We start from the raw sequence: 20,934 nt of genomic DNA on the forward strand, positions 1-20,934 counted from the left end.
GTTTTCAAATCGGAATGATTTGTGTTATGCTGAGATTTACTTATTTTTCCACATAGTGACTGGAATTACTAATTAGAAATAATTAATAAATGTTACATTATGATCTGATAGTGCCGGTTTTATCTAAATCAATTCATCCCGGAAATTTTAGTGCAGGTTTAGGACGTGCAATAGAAGGCAGGCCTGCTGAAAAAGTTATTTTTCTAGTACAAAGGAAATATCCTCCTCAGAGTTGACCAAAACGAGTGTTTGGGTTGCATGTTTTCAGCCACGAATACAGATTAATTGTGCTTTTTAAAATAAAGAAAGACACAGTCCAAAAAGTAAGATATAAAGTAAAACTTTATCATGACATACAAGTTTAAAGCCCTGAGAACCACGTCTTTATATTACTAATCATATGAACAAAAGTGAATGTGTGAAAACCACTTTGCCAAAAAGTGCTCCTCTTAAATACAATCAGCACAAAAAACAAACGTTTTAACAAGCATTCACCACCGTTTTGTCCACGTTCTTCTTTTTTCCTTGTTGTTGTTTGAATCAAAGAGAAAAAAACTATAATATATTTATATATAGAAGTCATATCATCATCATCATCATCATGTCCGTGTAATAATAACAGTACAAAAATATGCACAAACCCCACAGTTGAATGAATATACGGAGCATTGTACAAGCCAAAGACGACATCAAAGAAAATTGATAAATGAGGTATTTGATAACCATTTTTGCATAATGCGCCTGCTTTTTTTTCTTTCTCCATTTAATATATTTTTTGTTGTTTTTATTTTTTAAACAAAGATCAGGTTAGTCCTTAAACAATCTTAAAGCTCAATTAACTCGCCCTACTTATCTTTTTTTTCTTTCATATGCGCGCAGAACTCGACTGCGTTACTGACGACAAAAATAAACAAAACTCGGAAAATGCAACAGCACAAATCTTACGTAGCATTCAGCCAAGTGATGGAGCTGCTTCTTTCTTTGATGTTTACCTTTTGTGTTTAGCTAGCTAGCTAGCCACATTGAGGTATTGTGTTGTGAAGGAGGTGGTTAGGGGGTACATTTTTTTAAAAACCACATTTTATATGACCTCAGAAATATTACAATATTTGCATTTGCTAAGGGTTGACAAAGCCTTGCGTGTTTTCTTTTTGGTATTGCGGAGTCAGACGAGGCATGAAAAGCGTAAAGTGGCGTCACTTGTGCCTTTGTCATTTATACATTAGCAAGTCACTACTGGGAAGGGTTGCAAGTTCATATTTTAGATAAAGTACAAGAGACGCTAGAAGTGTTTTAGAAGATTGTCCACATACTTTAGCAGTAATTAGTAATGAGGCAGAGGTATTTATCAGAACTTGTTCACACACCCGTTTTTGATAACACTAGGTCCCACTAGTCGTCTTTTGTAAGATTGTCAGCAAATTGGATGTACACCAGCGCTAACAAATATAACTTAAACATTAGCACACTTAAAGTCAGCTAACAGGAGCAGCTGATTGTTAAAATCCCCAAAGGTCAGGGAGATTCTCGTGGGTTTGTGGGAGATTGTCAGCAAACTGGACTTAGGCCAGCACATTTGCACCCAGATAGTCATCGAGCAGGAAAAATTGTTAGTCTAAATCCCAAGACATAGAAAAGGGGGTGTTTTTGTAGCATCGGCAAAGAGGACATGTACCAGCATTACTTATGCTAACCTTATGTTTACATTAGCATGCAGAAAGTGAGCCAATGGGAAGTTTTTTGGGTTAAAATTGCAGAAAACGGGATAAAAGATGTCTATAGCAACTGTTTGGAGGATTGTCGGCAAACCGGGTGCTTTCTGCTAACCAAAGTGGAACCACATGAAATCTGAAGATGCTAATGTATGTTACATACCATACCTCGCTGAACATATTTTTAGGCCGAAAAGGGTGGTTCCTATGAGATTCACTTGTTAGACAAAATTAAAAAAATAAATAGCAAACTCATGTAACGTCTGCGTGTTGTATAAAAAAAGATTCATTTGATACAGACTTGAGAATTAAGGCAGCGTCTAGCCAATGGTCACTAGTAGTACAATACACAAAGTCTCTGTTGGAAAATGCTGCCCTCTGCAGGACACAGTGGGGCATTATCAATGTGGAAACTTGGAGAATTCCGAATCCTGCACTTAATGAGCAATTAGCTTAAGGTACGCTTCCTCACTAATAAGACAATGGAACAGGAAAAGGAATAAATGCTCAAACGGCATGTCATAAAGCACTCAATACAGTCTGTAGCTCCTTTTACATTAGAGCTGTAATTGTTCCACGTTGGACAAAGTCAACTCGAATGTCCACCGAGGTTCAGACACTGGCGGAGCTAGAGGGGAGGGATGGGGGCACTGCCCCCTCACCCCAAAATATGCTTGGACCTCCAAGAAGTCAGGCCAGATAATTGACTCGTAACTGAAGCGTGTATTCAATAGTTCAAACTTGTTTCCCCTCCTATGTTCCATAAAATGTTTCCATCTTTTCCCTTTCCTGACCTCATTGGATTCCGTAACGACCGACGCAGATTGAGGGGACGTCGTAATGTTAAGTGAAAAGCGTGTTTACGGAAATGCACTTTCTCCCGTCGTTTCGGTTGAAAGCAATTATCCCACGGTTATTTTCTCCAGCACACCAGATGCTAGCTACACTGATGTTTGGCTACAAATCTGATGCGGCCATTTTGTCGTTATGTTATGCATATTGGTCGCTTTTTTTTCTCCATTTCTACACAGGCAATAGCCGAGCCCTCACTGTGTTGAGAGGGGGGGAAAATAATCAAGTAAAGCATCTACGTAAGCATTTTACGTTAGATTAAGAACCAACGGCGACCGTGTTTTTTTTTTTTGGTATCTAGTAGCTGTGCAACAACAAAGAGAGGCTAAAAATCATTTCAAGTTCATGTGATTGTACGCATGCATTGAAGAAACCCCCCCTTAACCACATTCCTAGCCAAGGTCTAATCGTGGAAAAGCCCCCCCCCACCCTCAAAAAGTGATACAACTGAAATTTAAAAAAAAGAGTAATGAGGTGTGTGTGTTGTAAAAAAAAAAAAAAACAGCAGCAGAAGCAGCAGCCATTTTGTCTGTCTTTTCACACTTCTGGGGGGGAGGGGGCGGGCAGCAGCTTCTTCCATTATGGCCGCCCTATGAGGTATATGCAGTGTGGCTCTCTTCAAAGAGTCTCATGAGGTATTTTTTCAAGTTCTGTCGAGGTCTAGGGGAGCATGTTAGATTCCTTTCCACAACTTCCTGAGAGAGGGACGCCATTTTCTATTTTGAGGATGGTCCAACATTGGGGAGTTAGCGTTCCATCTGTCGCACATTTCCGGCGTGAGCCCTCACACCCATCAACGTGAAAGACCGTGAGGTATTTTTTTTTTTTCCTTTAAATGACCCGTGCTGATCTACAGCGTCCCATTATTCGCTCGAGAAAAAAATACCTTACTCCAAGAGAGAGAGAGAAAAAAAAAACAGCATAGAAAATAATTGAGGTTAAATGCGGTAAAGCTCCTGAGGTAAAAAGACACCACTGCAGCTTGGGTGATTTGAGGTATGTAAAAAGAGCAACAACAACAACAAAAATCATTCTAAAAACACAAAATCAAAAATAAAGATGACAAAATGGCAAAAAAAATAAAAAAAATAAAAATTCAAGTTCAGTTGTAGCGTCACCTGTCAGTGGGTTTTTGGCTGCGCTGATTGTGTCTAGCATGAGTTTGCGTGTGACTTCATGTGTGTGTGTGTCTGCGTGTGAATGTGTGTGTGTGTCTGTGTGAAATGCATAGCTGTGTTGTCATGTTTTATTCTCGGGCTTTTGTGTTCACGATTGGACAGCCAAGAGGTGGACAGGCTTTATGAGGTATTTGTTGTGCAACAGTCTATAAACTTTCTCACGGGACAGAATATTCATGCTGGGCCGGGATGTGGGCGAGCGAGGGCGCGTTGTTGGGCGCCCTTCACTAAGGGACCGGTTAGGGTGACCCGTTGGGGGCCGGCTCGGACGAACTGGGGCCCTTGGAGGAGGAGGAGGAGGACGTGGGGCTGAGGGTCTGTCTCGGGGGTGCGGGGTAGCCAAAGCCGGCGCTGGTGGAGGCCGCGGCGGCCGACACTGACGGCCCCAGCAAGCCTCCGGCCTTCTGCGCAAAGAGCGTTCCTGCGACACAAGAACAAGTAGGCACAGAGTAGGTAAATTTCCACAGCAAATAAGGATTTCCAGCAATAAGAATTGAAATAAAAATCGAATTCTTTTTTTGCTATACGGGCTTGGTCTGCATTTGACCCACCTGAGTACATTGTGCCGTTGACCTCCACAGAAACAGTGATGCTGGCGTTGCCATTGGTGGAGATGCTCAGAGACATGTCCTGCTGCTTCTCTTCTGGAATAACACCAAAAACTCATTTTTTTCCCATCAGGCAGATAGACGTACGGCGGTGGGAGGGTTCTGACCTCTATGGGTGATGGCGGGGGCCCCGAGGCGCAGGTTCATGGGCATCTGCGAGGCCATGGCCAGCAGGTTGTGCTGAAAAGCTTGCTGCATGAGACGCTGCTGCTCTTCAGCCAGCCGCGCCATCTTCCTTTCGGGGCCCTCTCCCACGCCGCCCCCGGTGGTCTCCAGCTTTTCTCGGAGCTGCTCCAGCGTGGCGGCGCGTGCCAGGCCCGCCACCTGTTGCTGCCCCAGCGCCAGGGCCATGGAAGGCCTGGCCGCCATCATGGAAGGAGTCAGGTCATCTGGAAGGGGAGGAAAATTGTTTATATATCACCTTCTCGCCGCAACGGCATTGCTTTTGCGAATGCTGACAGCGGGTTCACATTCCTGTGGTAATGACAGCCCTCAGCAGGAACCTTGTCATGTCAACGAGGGTCTTCAAAGTTAATGCGGCGTGGGAAGTGTGTGATTAATCACTTGTTAGTCTCAAGGTTCTCAGGAGCCCCAGGCAGGTCGGACTGTTTAAGTCCCACACTACACCTGGACATGCATACCAACCGCGCACGCTACGCATCCCTAAATCACAGTATTAGCACAAATGCTGGAGGGCATATTTGCTAGTTATGAGCAAATGAATCGGGGTGGACAACTCAGAGTATTAGTAAAAAGCCCAAGAACAACCCGATCCACAATTTAACCGAATATATCATAATCAACATTTGCAGTAAAATGGTGGCACCACTAAGTGAAAAAAAATACTGAATAGTCTTCAAACTTCAACTGCAAGACATTTTCAATTTAGGTCTGTTAAGGCCCTTTTACTCAACTGGGGAAATGTGTTCCTTTTCTGGCATTATTTATTTATCTATGACTTATTTTTCATCTTTCTCACTGTGTTCCTGATCTATACTGTGTATAAAATGACTAACAACGTACAATTAACCGCTGCTTGGTTGCCATTTTTCTTTTCTTTGGCTTCTTTTTTTAACTGGAACCTGGGATGGACACATTGTATGCAGGGACTGGTTGCAGTTACTTTAAACAGGCGACAGAGGGCGCCATTTATCTACATCTAGTCACCGACGTTCCTCTCACTGGAAAGCGCTTCATCAAGCCAACTATGGCATAAACAATCAATACGGATGGACATTTGATGTTCATATATTAAAAACAGCTCTCCATATGATGGCAATAATAAACAATAATACCAAAGTAAGCATGTTATTCTTATTATGGCAGACTTTCTATATTCTATGTACCTAATGTGAGCATATTACCTTTTTTCAGAACTGAGCCCGGCGAACACTGCAGGCCGTTGAGGGCCGCGGAGGTGCCGGCCCCGATGGCCGAGAGGTGCATCTTGGGAGGCGAGAGGATGTGAGGGGCGGTGCTGGGCGACGGCGAGAAGCGAAAGAGGCTGCTGCTGTAGCTGGGGCGGCGGCCCTCGCGCCGGTTGCTGTCGATGGCGGCCTGGAGCTCGCCCGGGGAGCTAAGGCCCTTACGCTCGCACTCGTACGGGTACAAATACTTCATGTACCTGTGGGAGAAAACACAAATGCCTTGAGTTGAAATACTAGAATTGAGGCGATAGCTTAATAATCTGAGGAGACTGTGATGTGTCATGACGCATTGTCAAAGTGTACAAAACATGCTGAGTGTTGTGCTGATGTCATGGACTGCGTGCACAGTCACAGCTCCAGTGTTTTCTCTGCCATTAGAACGCACGTTAAAATCAACATGCAGTTTTATTATGTATGCTGACTGCATCACGGTGGATCAATAAGGCGCTAAGAGCCCCGGCGTCCATTAGATAGAGCCTGCGGAGCACATTAAAAATACATGAAGCTTCATTAGGGCATCCTTATTAGTGGACAATGTGGTGTGACAGTCCATTCCAGTTTTACCATCCCGTACGGTGGCACCGTCGGAAGCGTTTTCCGGCTTCACGCTGTCACTCAGGCGGCCGCCTTAGTCACGGTGAACTCTGAACCCACCCGATGGCAGCAAAAAAATCAATAGGGATCGATCAGCGTGATGTAATGGACGCGGGGGATTGGACGTGAGAAGGGGAAGTGGCTCGGTGGAGGAGACAAATGGAATGTGTGCAAATACGGTGGTGAGGATTCACACAAACACAAACTGGGGGTCATACAGTATGTGGCCCGTGAGAGTATTTGATACGTCGCAAAGGAACTGCTCGACAATAGATGAATATACATTAGGCATATAATTAAAGCTGTAAACAGCAATTAATGGGCCTCAATTAGACTGTGTGGGGAAAATCATCATTGGCCATCCGTCAAGTATAAATGTTTCCAATTAGGGCTCATTTGGAACAACTCCCCAGAAATTGCAGTTCATTAAGAATTTCCTCAAAATGGCCGACTCCTGTTCTGTCTTTGTGGCCGCAATTTAATACGTCAACAAAGGAGGAACAAGAAGAATATTTAACAAGTCACTCACTTCAAGACTGACTATAGGATGACTTGGCGGCCATTTTGTTTTCTTACTGTGTGCGCAGGGTAAATGCGGCGCTGGTGATGGAGGTGGGCAAGTTGAGTCCCTTGGTGATCTCCCTCCAGATCTTCTTGTTGATGACCTCCACCAGGCCTCCCTTCTCCGTCACCAGTTTGTAGAGCATGTACAGATCCAGCACTTGCTTGGCCATGATGGGAATACGGTTGACCGGCGTGCCTGGCGTAGGAGGGGGAAGAAAAAAAAAAAAAAAACATACATGATTTCACTCTGAGTCATCATCTAAGCGGAAGAGGCATCACGTGGTTGTAATGTCAATGAATTTCTTGTTTGCACATGCATTTGTGACAGAGTAGCCCGACAAGTTTTCCATTGTTGAGGCTTGTCAGCATTTCAAACAAGGTTGGAGATGCGGAAAATAGCAACCAAGACAATTGTATCTGAGATACTGCATCATCATATTGAATAACACTAGGAATGGGCGAGAAGTATCGGTGGGTGGCAATACCGGGTTTATTTTAAGGTATCTGTACTCGTGACGGCGTCCGCCCTTTTGGGACCTACCATCAGAAACTAGTAATTAGTAGAAAAGAAAATGGCGATTCATGTAATTTCAAGAAAAAAAAAATATTTTTAGATATATAGGTCTTTATAATTATCTGTCATTGTTTTGGGGGAAAATGTATGTCGTGGTATTGGTGCTTGGTATCGGTGACTACTTAAAATTGAGTATTGGTCTGAAAATAATTGGCATCGAACATCCCTAAAAATACTTTCGACTAATTTCTGCACGTTGGCTTAGTCAATATGGTTCCAATTTGGACACAATCTATAAGAGTTTGCCTTTAAATGAACCCGAGAAATGAGTAAATGGCTGCTACAAATGAAAATGGCAGGCAGGCTATCTTGTCAGGGTGGCAAGCAGGCCGGCATGTGTCCGCCACGCCTGTTAAATTTGGCTTGAAAACACATTAGCCCAGTTAAGGCAATCTGGCTTGACCTGGAAAAGGGGATTCGCAAACAGCACAAAGCCGAGCAGCTCGAGACTTTTGATACAGATGCATTAATCTTGTCAACAGCTTATCTGCACTCAAGCTTGCAAGGGTGCGTGCGGTGAGGAGTGGGCCGAGTTAGATAGGGAGGTGAAGGAGGGTGTTGTCAATCTGTCTATCATTGATTCTTTTCACTTGTCGACTCATTATTTTCTTATTTGACTGAAAGCAATTCGATCGCACGGACAAACGCGGGGAAAGTAATTGTGATGTCTCCCTCCTCGAGTGTCGCACTTTTTGTTCGGCGAAACCAGGGATGTCAAATTCACTTTGGTCAGTAGCCTTCGATAAAAAAAAAAATTTGTCATGACAAAGAATATAAATGCAGAGTTAAATTATCACATACGTCACATCATTGCCCTTGTGGTTGAATGTTAATACTGTAAAGCACATATTTTATTTGAAATCAGAATTCATGAGAAATCGTGGCAGTAAATATTTAAATAAACAACTACTGTTCAATTTATGTTTAGAAGGGATGGTAGTGGTGGAGGAAAGTAATGCCTGTTGAAAATTAAGAAAAAAAATGAAATTTTCTTCCTATGCTTTAGTGGGCCACAATGTGATGTGATGGGCCAGATTCGGCCCCCGGGCCTCGAGTTTCACACCGATACATAAGTGTCTACGTTCTAATATAGCTAATGGATCGGAGTTGCGGTCTGTTATGTATCTTGACTAATGATTGTGACCAAACGTCTGGGCCACATAAACCTGACCAATTAAATATTAAAACCAAATTTAGTCCAGTGGTATGTTTTTCCATTTTAAAAAAAAAAGTCCCTTTATCTCTTTTTTTCTAAAAAAAAAAAAAAAAATTTAATTGCTGGATTGAAATAGAGACACAAATTGTTGCCATACTATGTAAGAGAATCAAAAAGTGCAACACGCCTAAGTGGGGAGGAAGGGAGGGAGATCGAGGGGAGTGCGGCAACCCGCTAATCCGCAGACAGCAGTGGGTGGAACCTGCAGGATCGTCCAGTATAATGAAGCTCATTTAGAGGATTGCGGCGGTAAATCCGCACGCCCGAGGCGAGCACACGGGGGCCCACTCTTACGCAGAGTGGCCCTGCCCGCTTAATTCCCGCCAATCCTTCAGCCCTTTAACCTGGAATTGGACTCATTAATGACTTTGGCAGATAGTCGTGATCAGGCCACCCAGATTAGCCCTGATTCATTTTAGTAACATGTCTTTAAGACACGTGCTGCTTCTGGACTCAACCACTCCCAAGATTGCTGCGACACGGCCATGCGATGAATTGTCCCAGTCTCCGAGATTGTCATCGTGTCAAAAAGCAAACAAGTGCAGGGCTGGGAGCCGGTTCATTCATTCGTGCATGTCATGTGAAGAGATTGCAATAAAGAATTTTCTGGAAATGTTCTTTCCTCATTCTAGGCGCCAACAATGGGGTGTGTACAGCAGGTCGTAGAGGATACGGGCTGTCTGTTGTCAGGCAGTATAAAAATAAGGTCTGTGTAAGGTGTCAAATTTTAAGTACAGAGTTCACACGTCAATCAGACCAGCGACATATTTCTCCGTCAACATTTTCAAATCAATTTCTAATAGTTGTACAATAAGGCCTGCGCAACGTACACGTGACAGATAAAGTTGAAAGGTAACACGTATCTAATATTTGCACAAAAAGAAGTGCTTAACCTTTTTTTTTTTTTTAAATACGCGGTTTTAAAATGTGATACTCTAAAAATATGTATTTGAACATGAAAGGAAATCTGAGGAATTTATTCTTATTTTATTTTAAGTGTATGAACAGTATTTTGAAGTCATTTTTAAATGACTAAAGTGGATGTAGTAAGCAAACAAATAAACAAACCGACAAAATAATAAATAAATAAATAAAATGTTGAACTCCAGGTGAATTCCTGTGCTTGGCTCACCAAAGCTGCAGATAAATGTCACAGCAGGCAAACATTGGTCTAATCTGCAAAGCTAGTTAACATGAGTGTCAGCTTGCTCGGCAAACCGACATTGATACAAGTACATGATCGTGAGCATTTGAAATAATGCTAGTTGTCTGTAATGTGTCTTCCACAATAAAGCGAGACTCTGCATTTTTACATTTGATCTGATTTGACCTAAATAATGATCATTTCCACAATTTCTGTGGTGTGCAAGTTAATGCTCAGGGAGGGGGGGAAAAAAAACTTGCTGGGCAACAGTTATAAAATAGATCTTTTGAATATTGTCAGTCATTTACATTATGTCAGCAAAGGAAAAACAAGGTTGCAAACTGGATTTTTATGAAGGGGAAAAAAAAAATCTGCTATTTTATGTTAAGGTCATATCGCTCAGCCCTACAAGAAACACAAGTGGCAAGAGGCGGATGACAATAAACATGGCAACGACACACACACCCCCGCCCCGCCCACCAAGTGTTTTGATTGTCTTTTTGCCACGTTTCCAGAACACGGATCAAAAGGGTCGACCGTGCTTGGCTGTCACTAATTTGATGCGGCATCAAGCCCGCATCAAACAATTAGTACAACCAGCAGGGTCAGAGATCAGCCAGGGGTTATTGATGTGTGAATTAAAGTGCAGGTCAGCAAGAAGCCATGTTTTCACGCCGCAACAATGAGCCCACAACAAATGACACAAGAGCGCTTTTGCCCCGCCCCCTCCCGACATGGTGATGGCCTGGCCAGCTGCTCGCGTGGCCACAAACAGCTCGCGCCGCACTTCACGTGTACAAAGACAGATGTGTTTTTAAAACGGGACGTCAGTCAATGGCGCCGGGACCACGAAAAGCAAGTATGTCACCATTTTACAGCAAATACACTAGACACCTGCCTATTGCAGTTCATTATTCATCAATTCAAGAAAGAGAAAAAAAGTCACATGACCAACGACAAGACGCTGTTTAACTCTACGCGGCCTGATTGAAGCGCTCTCAAACACCTCTTCATCACAAGCGGCCATTTCTGCCGTCTGCTCCTTTTACTAGTGTCAGTGATGACGTGGCACGGAGAAGGACAGGGAGCCCCGTCGGGCTCCTCGTGGCGATCCAGTGCTCATTTCATCTCTCTATAAAAGCCCTGATCTGTCCACTCAGCTGCTCCCGGCCCATCTGTAATTGGCTGCAGGCTTCACCTCCCATCATCCTTTGCCCCGGACTGATTTCCCCCCAGGGACACAGCCATCAGGAGCCTAGTGATTAATGGCACTGGGGGTCAGAGGTCACTTTCCACCCCCCTCCCCCCACTCCTGGACCGCTCCCCGAGTCCTTCCTCTTGTCACACGGCTATGGCCCTCCAGTGGCTAGCCTGGTAATGATATGGGGACCATAGATGGAGTCTCGCAGATAGGCGGCGTTGATGGAAGTGAAAAAGACATGTCACAAAAATATCCCAAACTAGATTTATGGACATTCCCAACTATCCATTCATTCATCAAATCAATTATCCTTACTAGTGCCGCGACTCATTTTGGTGGAGACCAAAAAAAAAAAAAAGAATGATGTGCAGCTCTGCAAAGGCATGCAGCGAAACATTTGAAAAAGAGTCTCAGATCACAACTTCGGTTTTAAAAATTCAAAAATCCATAGTATCTTGGGAGATGGAAAGCCCAAACTTATGAAAAAGGATAGCAAAGGACAACTTAAAATGACACGATCAAATCGGAATTTAACCTATTTTCTGACATGCGACTGACCACACAATCGATTAATCGACAAAATAATCGACAAATTAATCGATTAAAATAATCTTTAGCTACAGTCCAGAATAAAACATTTCCATTCCATTTCTCACACTACCGTTCAAGCCTTCTATCTCAATTTACGCCCCAAGAAAGGAACAAGGTCGTTTAATTTGACCCATGACCTATTTTTTTAGCAGGAAACAGCTGTCCACATTAAAGGGCTTCCATAATCAATCAACTGGATGTCCCCTGGTGCCAGTAGTGGTGGTAAGATAAATACCTTTGACGTTACATGCTGGACATTTTTTTTTTCCCTTTTTAAATAATTAATTGAAGGACAAACCCATGACGGACCGGAAATTAATGTTTCCCTCAGCCAGTTGAAAACGAACACTGGGAGATTTTACTCAAACAAAAAAAGTATATATATATAAAAAAAAGAAAAAAAAAACCTTTTATTTTAAAATGACATCTTTGCAATTCCAGTGGACAGCAGACAGTTAATTATTCCCATCCCGGACATGAATGGAATGAAAAGACTGGAGGGAGGGAGGGAGGGAGGGGGGGCTTCTCGTAAAGAAGAAAACAAGGAAGGACGGGGGAGGAGAAAGAGTGTATTAGTGCTTCAAGGAAGGTGTCAGCTAACACAAACAGAGCCTCAACCCCGTGGAAGTGTCTGAGAGCAACAGTGTCTTCCTCTTCCCTACAAGCAGAGGCGACGTCTCTCGTTCTCGCAATCTTTGCGCCACTAATCGGACAGCCTCCGCTGATGCGGCGCAGAACACAAACAGGAGAAACACCGTCTGGACTCCACACGGCAAAAGTTTACTTTAAGTCGGGCCGAGCCAGGCTGTTTGGTTTATACGAGTCGGGTGATGGGGCGGCATATTGCCGGGGGCCTCGCCGTACGTACGGCGCTGTTTGTTTTATTTTTAATATATGGTCAGGGCCATAAAAGGTAAAAAAGGCTGGAGTGTGTGGAATTTGCTATCTTTAGGTCTGGCACCAATTCATATCAAGTGCTCAGATGTGCAGCCTCCACATAAGGTGGCTTCAATGTAACGCTACACTATAGACGCACTGCTATTCTAAGGCGCAGCTGACAGAGGGGGGTTGGGACACACACATGCGCACACACACACACACTCACACACACACCGTGAGGGACGCTCATCTAATTAAGTCCATATTATGTTGGTCGATGCAGTCAACCTCTGTTCATCACGTTCCAGACCCGCCCCGCCGAGTGAAAATCTGCCATCGAGTCCAACCGCCGTGAGAAAGTTCCACTCCTCCCACCTGCTTAAAATACATTTAAAATGAGTGTCAACAAAGTGCGCATTTTGTGGCATTCCAGAAAGGAAGTACAGACTTGAGTCTTTGCCACCTGGTGGGCAGATGGAGTAGATGAATTGCATCCATAATTAATTTCTATGTATGGAATACAGCACAGCGCGGGTGCGATGCGACGGAGACCGATCACACCATTTACCGTCTCGCCTTTTTGCTCTAAGCTCTTCATTAACTGAGCAAATAAATACACAAGGAGGAACAAGTCACCGCATTCCCAAGGAAGCGTCGGGAGCACATTCTTAGTCAGCGTCATTCCGGTAAAGGAAGTCTGCTGATACATTCAAATGAGCTGTCTTGTCTGCTGTGTCAACTCCGTAGTGAAAAATACTGGCGAGGCTCCAAAACCACAGTCGGGAGCTGTAAATTTCCCCAGGAGCTACTCGCAAAGCTGCGGGAGAGCTTGTCAAGCCGCTAAAAATGACACGATTAGAAGCGCCGGCGTGCGATTAGAATTTTCTGAACAGCAAAACGGCAATAAATAGGGACGCGAAGCCACGCGGGCATCGACCTTCAAACAGTCATAAAAGAAAAAAAAAACTCTGTGACCGACAAGCCGCGAATCGACTGTATCATAAAAGTGTCTTTGCGATGTGTGAGAGCGACCTTGTACGACGAGCCGCATAGATCTGCTCGACAGGTGTTATGTGTAGTTTCTCTCCGCCTTCTCTTTATTAACCTCGGCGTGTCAAAATATTGCAAGCAGATGTGGGCTGGCAATACGGGAAGCTGGCTCGTTGATATTATTCCCACTCCACAGCACAATCCACGAACGACGATAAATCGACGTAGCGATCCTGCCCGACGCGCTCGATGCGTGAAAGAAAATGAGAAATACGAGTACTGGTGTCATGAAGATGGGTCACCTGGCCAAATTGGGGGGAGGGTATTGAAAAGATTGCGAAAAGCGAGATGGCCTCTTCAACTGTAACCCAAGTCCCGAAGGATCAACTGACCAGACCCCGATGGAGAGTCGCCGCGCGACGACGGATGGACGGAATGACAATTGGTCGTGACTTGGATCTGAATATCAGGAAAAACTAAACAACAAAAAAAAGACAGCAAACAACAATGTTCGACTTGGTGCTTGGAGATAAAACGTGTCGTGTAAATGTGCTGCCTACGTGAGTTAGCGCTGCAGGCAATGCAAGTCGCTCCACCCAACTGCCGTATTTGACGGCAACCTATCGTCATGGCTGCTTTTGCCTATTTTCCAGTCATCCATGCAAATGAATAAGAAGGAGTCTGTCGGACAAGAAACACAACGGAAAATAAAGCGCACGCACACAAAGGTTTGGATTTCTAATACGCGTGCGCAGACAAACAAGAATACTATTTATTTAACCGACAGCCAGATGACCTCCGCTCTATATTTACGTTGAACTGGAAGATCGGCTTGGAGAAAAGTAACCCAAAAAGCCTGGTAATAAAAATGTGGAGAACAAAACATGACAACGAGGCGTGCTGGAGGGATAATAGGGGATTAGAATGAAAATAAAAAAAGAAATCGCGGTTGATTTAAGAGTATACCCGGGAATAAACAAAAACTGTTTTTTTTGGATAAACAAGAAAATATTAAACACATAATATAAATAATAATATATATAAAATAAATATAATATAAAAACACTGCTAAAAAAAAATTCTCGCAAAAAATGAAAGATCTCCAAATAGTTTATCCAGTAAATTCAGAATTCACAATTTTCTTAAAAATGTGACGGTTTGTATTCTTTTTAGCAAGTGAAAGCACATCGCTTCCCTTGATGACAGCCGCCCGGAAAATGTTATTGATTAAAAATCATGGAAGTAAATATAACCCACTTGTATCATCGCATTACGACAAGAAATGAACATTTTTTCCACTTTCTGATTCAGTGCTAACTGCGACGGTCACTTGTCAGACGAGTCGGACTGGCCCTTGGAAAGAAAATTACCCGCTTGAGTCAACAGACACCCAGATTGAGGGATAGAGCCATCAACTGACAAGCTTCTTTGCAGCGATCAATACGAGAGCTGAAAAAGCGATACTGCGCTTTAAAAGAGGAGGAAGGTATGGATAAGGCGGGGGCGGGGCGGCGGGTCATTCGTCCAAATTTTAACTGCCATCGATAGTAATTGCTTTTGGCTTTCGGAAGGGCAAGGCAAGGCAAGGCAGCTTTATTTAGACACAAGGTAAGGTGCAATATGCTTCACATGATCAGGTTGCTTAAATAAAATTTAAAAAAATCACATAACCGAACACAACCTGTTAATTGCATCCATGTAACGGCGCAGGCACACACACAACAAATCACAGCGGCGTCAACAAAGCTCAGATCCAGCTTCAAACATCTCGCTTTCCATTAGGGCCCTTTGCACTCAGGGTTCTGTTGCCTTGGCCCTGCTGCTGCTGCTGCATGCGAGGCCGCTGGAAGTGAGCTCAGGGCTATTGTACTGGCCGAGGGCTCCTTTGGGGGCCGTAAAGTGTTTGGTGCCATCCATCACAGGGGTGTGGAGGCCAGGAAGCGTTGCTTTAAGAGCACACACAGGACACAGATGGAGGAGCAAGTGTGGCGTGGGTGGGCGGCCATGCGTGGAGAGCACCCACCGGTAGCCACGTATGAGTTACGGTGGGCTCACGTGCAGTCGACGCTTTCATCGCACGACGCTCAAGTCAGGTGGAACGTGGAGAAAACGATACCAAGAACCGATCATGGGAAATAGAAACGGTAACTACTCCTTAAAGAAGGAACTTGAACTAATTAAACAAAGAAAAAAAAGAAACCATTTCGATTGGAAAGACGTTTTTCTTGGATTTAATGTAGCACAGTGGAGTGCAACTTCTGCATTTCTGGACATTCTTTATGGTGGCTAGAATAAAGTGAAGAAAACGAAACAAGTCTAATCTTGGTTGATTTGCCACTAATGAGATTGCGGCGATTGGCAAACCACGGCTCCATTTGCTTGGAGTGTACGACGAAGCTTTACTAATTTGCCCGACGCGTCGTTTTTTTTTTTTTTATGCTTAATGATCAAGTGTAAAAGGTAACTCGATGACAAACTGTAAGCTCTTCTGATTAATATTGCATTAGTGGAAAACAAATGAAGTAGATGTCATCCATCTTTTTTTTTTTTTTTTGCCAGCGCATAACAGCGAAGACAAAACACGCCGCGTGGGATGAACCGGGCGTCCAACTGTTATTTTGACTTTGATGACCTCGTCGCTGGCAGCGACCTTTCCTTCTTCTGTGCGAGAAGAAGGTGATTAAGAATCTCCCGGCTGGGCGGCTTAGAGAGTTAAATCTCTTTACAGTATGGTCGTAATTAAAGATGGACAGCGCGGCGCGTTGGAACAAATGGCAAAGGAGGAAAAACAGGAGGGGGGGGAGGGGACGGAGGGGCAGGGATCAGGAGAGGAAGCGGCACAAAAGAGTAGCCTTGGCTGGCAAGGAGATTTTTATCTAACGTGGCTAAGAATATAAAAACAAACATCATGAAAAGCACCATTTCCGTTGGTTTTGAACAAAGACGACGCAGGACCCAACCCCCCCCCCCTCCGCCATTGGTCGCATTCCCTCCCTTGTAATTTGTCTGCCTGCAAGGGTGGAGTTTACCAAAAAGACAAACTATTTCCTCAAATGTATCAACACACAAGAAAGCCTCAAAGAGGGCGGCAGTTAGGGCGTCTCTCTCGGCGGCCTGATTAAAAAGTAGTAAGGGACCCCGCCCTTTTCCTGTGGCGCGCTTCCAAGATGGACGCGTGATTATAGTAACCGACTGACGGACTGACTCGGCGAGTGCGCCTCCATTGACCTCCCCTTTTGTCACCTTGGCAGCCCGTCTCGATAGCGCCCTTGTCCGCCGTCACCTTTTCACGCCGCCCGACGCAACGACGCTCGGGCCCTCGTCTGCTGTCCGTCAAGCGGGCGGCCTATCGGAAAAAAGGTTAGCCCCCGCTTGTTTGGAGATCATTAATCATGTCGTGTAGGACAGGAGGGAGGCCCCTTAATCCAAGCCCAAGCCCCCCCCCACCCCCAACAAGCAGGCCAATGCCCGACTACCCGCTCCGATCCCCCACGGTGTTATCAAGTTTCAGTGGTTGGTGGTTGTAACTGTAGCACAATAAACAGAAGGAGGGAGGGAAGGAGGGGGGGGGGGGGGGGCGGGTGAAGACGAAAGGAAAGACAAGGGTAGGAAAAATGTCATTTGCTTTTTGCGTTAAATTGGCGCGTGCCGTGTGAAAGGTGATCCACGCGCTGCCAGACAACATGAGATTAATTCAACTTTTCAATTGGTCCACAAAGTTGCCCTGGAAATTTCTGGGGCGGGCAGTAAACAGATGTCAGGGTATTCTAAAAAAGCTGCGACTTTGGTGTAACACTCCCCTGCTGTGTTGGAAGCAACTGTCATGAGAGCTTTTCACAAAGTCGGAATCGGGGGTACGACTTGGAATTGGTCCGGCGGGGGGCGGTGTCAGGGCTGCAACAAAGCCAAGAGGTCGCGTGTGTGGAAGGGTTTTTTTTGGGGGGGGAAAAGCCAGGGCGGGTTGTAAAGTCTAACACCAGACACTCACTTCGCACTCCTTTTGTGTTGAAAGCAATTAATACTCACCCCTTTTAGATTTTTTTTGTGTCTTTTTTTTGTGGAGAAAGCAGACGGTCGGGCAACTGTCTGGATTTGGAACAGACAGGATGGCAAAAAAAAAAAAGCCTTGACACCAACTGCCCCAAAATGCCCAATGGAATTTTTCCGGCCTTGGGGATAATCAATTCTGGCTCTTCCACCTCCCATCCTGTACTATCATGGGAACTCTGTGTGAAAAGAACTACTTTTCCAGAAGTGGCCGGCCAAATGAGGCCAGAGAACCTTCCTATTGTAGTGCCGTATTTTCACCAAAGGCCTCGCCCGTTTCCAGAGGGGGGGGTTGGCATACAGCCAAACTGGGGGGGGGGTAGAGTTGTAATATAATGCATACACTGATCCCCCAGAGTCCATTCATGGCGTAATTGGTGTGGACAGAGCTCATGGTCTCAGGGTTACAGTTAGGGAACTTCCTCCAATGTCCTGCTGGGAAGCCAGCGCTTCCCACAATAGAAAGACCAAAAATACAATATGGGAATGTTTTTATATCTGGGTTATAAGCACCAAACACCTCAATGTATTTCAAAGCAAAGACATATCAACATTTTTTTTTTTCCCCGTCACATTTTTTTGGGATGCATGTACAAATGACAAACAGAACATATCTCTGGCTATCACTGCGATATCCTTCTTTCTCGACGCCTTTCACCTTCCAAGATGACTTCATGGCACGGTTCGAAAGTATCTCCTCCCAGAATAGCTCTAAAGCGCAGATAACCCGCCGTTTGCTCCCCGCTAAGCTGCGACTGCACGTCCGATTAGCGGTGTGACACTAGCGTGGCGCTAGGCTACATTAAACCCCGATCTGGTGTAACACTAGGCCGTACCTAGCCTTCGTTACCGCCGCCGACTTCCTCGTTATTGCGCTGAACAAGAGGAGGCCTCAAGAAGAGCCCTCGCTGTGTGTCTCTCCGGCGGCCATTAATCATCTCAAGTGGACAGCGCTGACAGACAATCACTCTTTCATTTTCTTCCTGGTGATACGACAACAACCCTGCTCCATTTCCACGCGATTATGCCTTGTCCGACCAAACAAACAACCAATCTCCGGCAAAAAATAAAAATAAAAAATTGTAATGGATATGATGAAGGCATGTTCCACTTCAGAAGCCAGGCTACATGTTTAATGGCGATTACATGGACATTAGTGGCTGCTCAAGATAATGGAGAATGCTCTAGAATAAGAGTGATGATTTATGTTTGCCATTTAACGTTCCCACACATTTGAAAAACATTCGGGGGAAAAGCCGTCGCACGTCACGCTAGCATATTACCCATCGAAGATGATTTATTCATTTTACGTCTTCGGGAGCGCTAATATTTCTAATTTTTTTTTTTTTTTTTGCAAATACCATGCTTCAGTGCACTGGTTACCATAGCAACATGGCTGAAAACAGGAAGGAGCTGGCTAACAAAAGGCACAGTCAGTGTGGCCAAATTGGTCTGCAAGATAGAGGAAGCGTCTCACAATTAGCTTGGAAGCATTTTTCTGGGAATTGACAAGTAAAATGAAATGAAGCTAAAATGAGCCAAATATAAAAAAATTAAAACCAATAATTCAAATTTAATTATTATATTAAATCATATTATAATAATTTACAATTTTATTTTCAAAAAACGCTCTAACTAATTTAAAAAACAAAACATATCTAAATGAAAAAAACGAAATAAAAAAAAATATCCATCAGCAATATCACACAAAATCTTAAATCTTGAAAATAGAAATAAAAACAAGATGAGCCAATCTAGCCAAGCATTGCAATCTGGTTGTCATTTTGGGGAAAAACCTTGTCATGCTGCTAATTACAGCCAAGTCGGGACTTAACGACTTATTGTAATAGCACAAAAGGAGCAACTGGACAAGAGATGACGACCTGCAAGAAAGTGAGGAAATGAACACGTCTTCCTTATTAAAAAGTCCGCCAAGGGTTTCCTTTCCGCAAAGGCAGGATTTAAGGCAGCTGCTAAAATTCCTTAGCCATTAACACACAAACGGACACACACACACACACACACACACACACACACACACACACACACACACACACACACACACACACACACACACACACACACACACACACACACACACACACACACACACACACACACACACACACACACACACACACGAGTGTTTTTAAGCGCAGGGGCAGGAAATGGGAATCCCTCGTAAGTTTTCCTTCCGCTGCTGCTTTCCTCTCGCAGCCTGGAGGCCCCCGCGATGAATGAGGTGAGAAAAAGCGCTTGGCCATTTGTCTCCAGTCATCAGCGGATTCCTCTGCTTGACTAACAAGCGTCAGTCAAAGTATTTAGATTACAGGGGTTGATCAACTTTTCGGGGTTGAGGGATAATTCCGTTTTTTAAATGACCCACCGAGTATTCTTGGTGATCTGGTCGCCATATGCAGGTATGCACTTTTTTTTTAAATGACATAACGTTTATTGCAAATTACTTTGACAGAGCCTCCCAAGCAAGAGCTTAGTTTAGAAACCAACAATAATGAATGAAAAAAAAAAAAAAGTGCCTGCCCCAAAAAGAAAAAAAAAAGAGGAGGGGTAACAGGGTGTAATGAGAGAGCGCTTGCGCTTCTTCTGCTTTACTCTGACAAGTGCAAAAAGCTAAGCAAAAGGAGGATCCCCCCCAGTGTCCCCCTGCCCCGAGCCACCACACAATTTGTTTCCCTTGTGATTAAGACGCCACGAGAAGAGGTCGGCCGAGCGCCTCTCGGCCGAAATGACGCGCTATGCCTGCATTAAAGTCACTTAGCCGCCGATATTCGCTTTTATCCCGCGCTGGCTGTTTAATGTTGCCCTTTCCACTGCAAATAATGACGAGCATTATCACAGTCAATACACTCAGGGAGGGGGAGGAAAAAAAAAAAAAAAAAACTCCCATATTCTGTTTTTCCTTTGTCCATTATAGATGAGCACTCAGTTGGCCGGTGCTAATGTCCGCCACTGACCCCTCCTCTTCTTCACTGCCAGGGAATCTGAGCCAAGCTGCCCGCTGTAATTAGATGTCTTCGCCTTGATTACACAATGTGAAATTGATTTTGATAATCAAATTTATTCGTGACCGGAAAGTCGGAGATCCGGCGTGCAGACACTTTGACATGAACGGCGGGGTGACGAGAGCGTACGCTAGGTCAAATTAGGGGGAACGTAAAATCGTGAACAATGAACTAGGAGAGCGTGAGAGCCTGAGAAAGAGCGAGCGAGTGTTCCGTTTGTGTTTTGGCATCGCTACGGCCGTACAGTAGCTGTGTTCTGGTTGTGGTCAAACAAAAAGTTCACTGACGACTGCCTCGGTAATCCATCGTAGCTGCTACATTCGAGTAGCGTAAC

The 20,934-nt window shown here is 44.4% G+C and overlaps 1 protein-coding gene across 2 annotated transcripts in view; it reads right to left on the reverse strand.

The window, feature by feature from the left end:
- Nucleotides 1–324: 324 nt before the first annotated feature.
- LOC119120001 (AT-rich interactive domain-containing protein 3B-like) overlaps nucleotides 325–20,934 on the reverse strand; it is a 42,893-nt gene continuing 22,283 nt past the window's right edge. The window contains exons 5-9 of one of the 2 annotated variants that reach the window (XM_037246572.1): nucleotides 6,948–7,131; nucleotides 5,715–5,974; nucleotides 4,458–4,739; nucleotides 4,294–4,383; nucleotides 325–4,163 (exon numbers count right to left, since the gene is read on the reverse strand). In XM_037246572.1, coding sequence (XP_037102467.1) covers nucleotides 3,982–4,163; nucleotides 4,294–4,383; nucleotides 4,458–4,739; nucleotides 5,715–5,974; nucleotides 6,948–7,131 — 998 coding nt within the window. In that variant the 3' untranslated portion in view covers nucleotides 325–3,981. Of the gene's footprint in view, nucleotides 4,164–4,293; nucleotides 4,387–4,457; nucleotides 4,740–5,714; nucleotides 5,975–6,947; nucleotides 7,132–20,934 lie in introns of both variants that reach the window. The other variant, XM_037246571.1, reaches the window with a different exon arrangement.

The sequence above is a fragment of the Syngnathus acus genome, chromosome 3, assembly GCF_901709675.1.
Source record: "Syngnathus acus chromosome 3, fSynAcu1.2, whole genome shotgun sequence".
Lineage (NCBI taxonomy): Eukaryota > Metazoa > Chordata > Actinopteri > Syngnathiformes > Syngnathidae > Syngnathus > Syngnathus acus.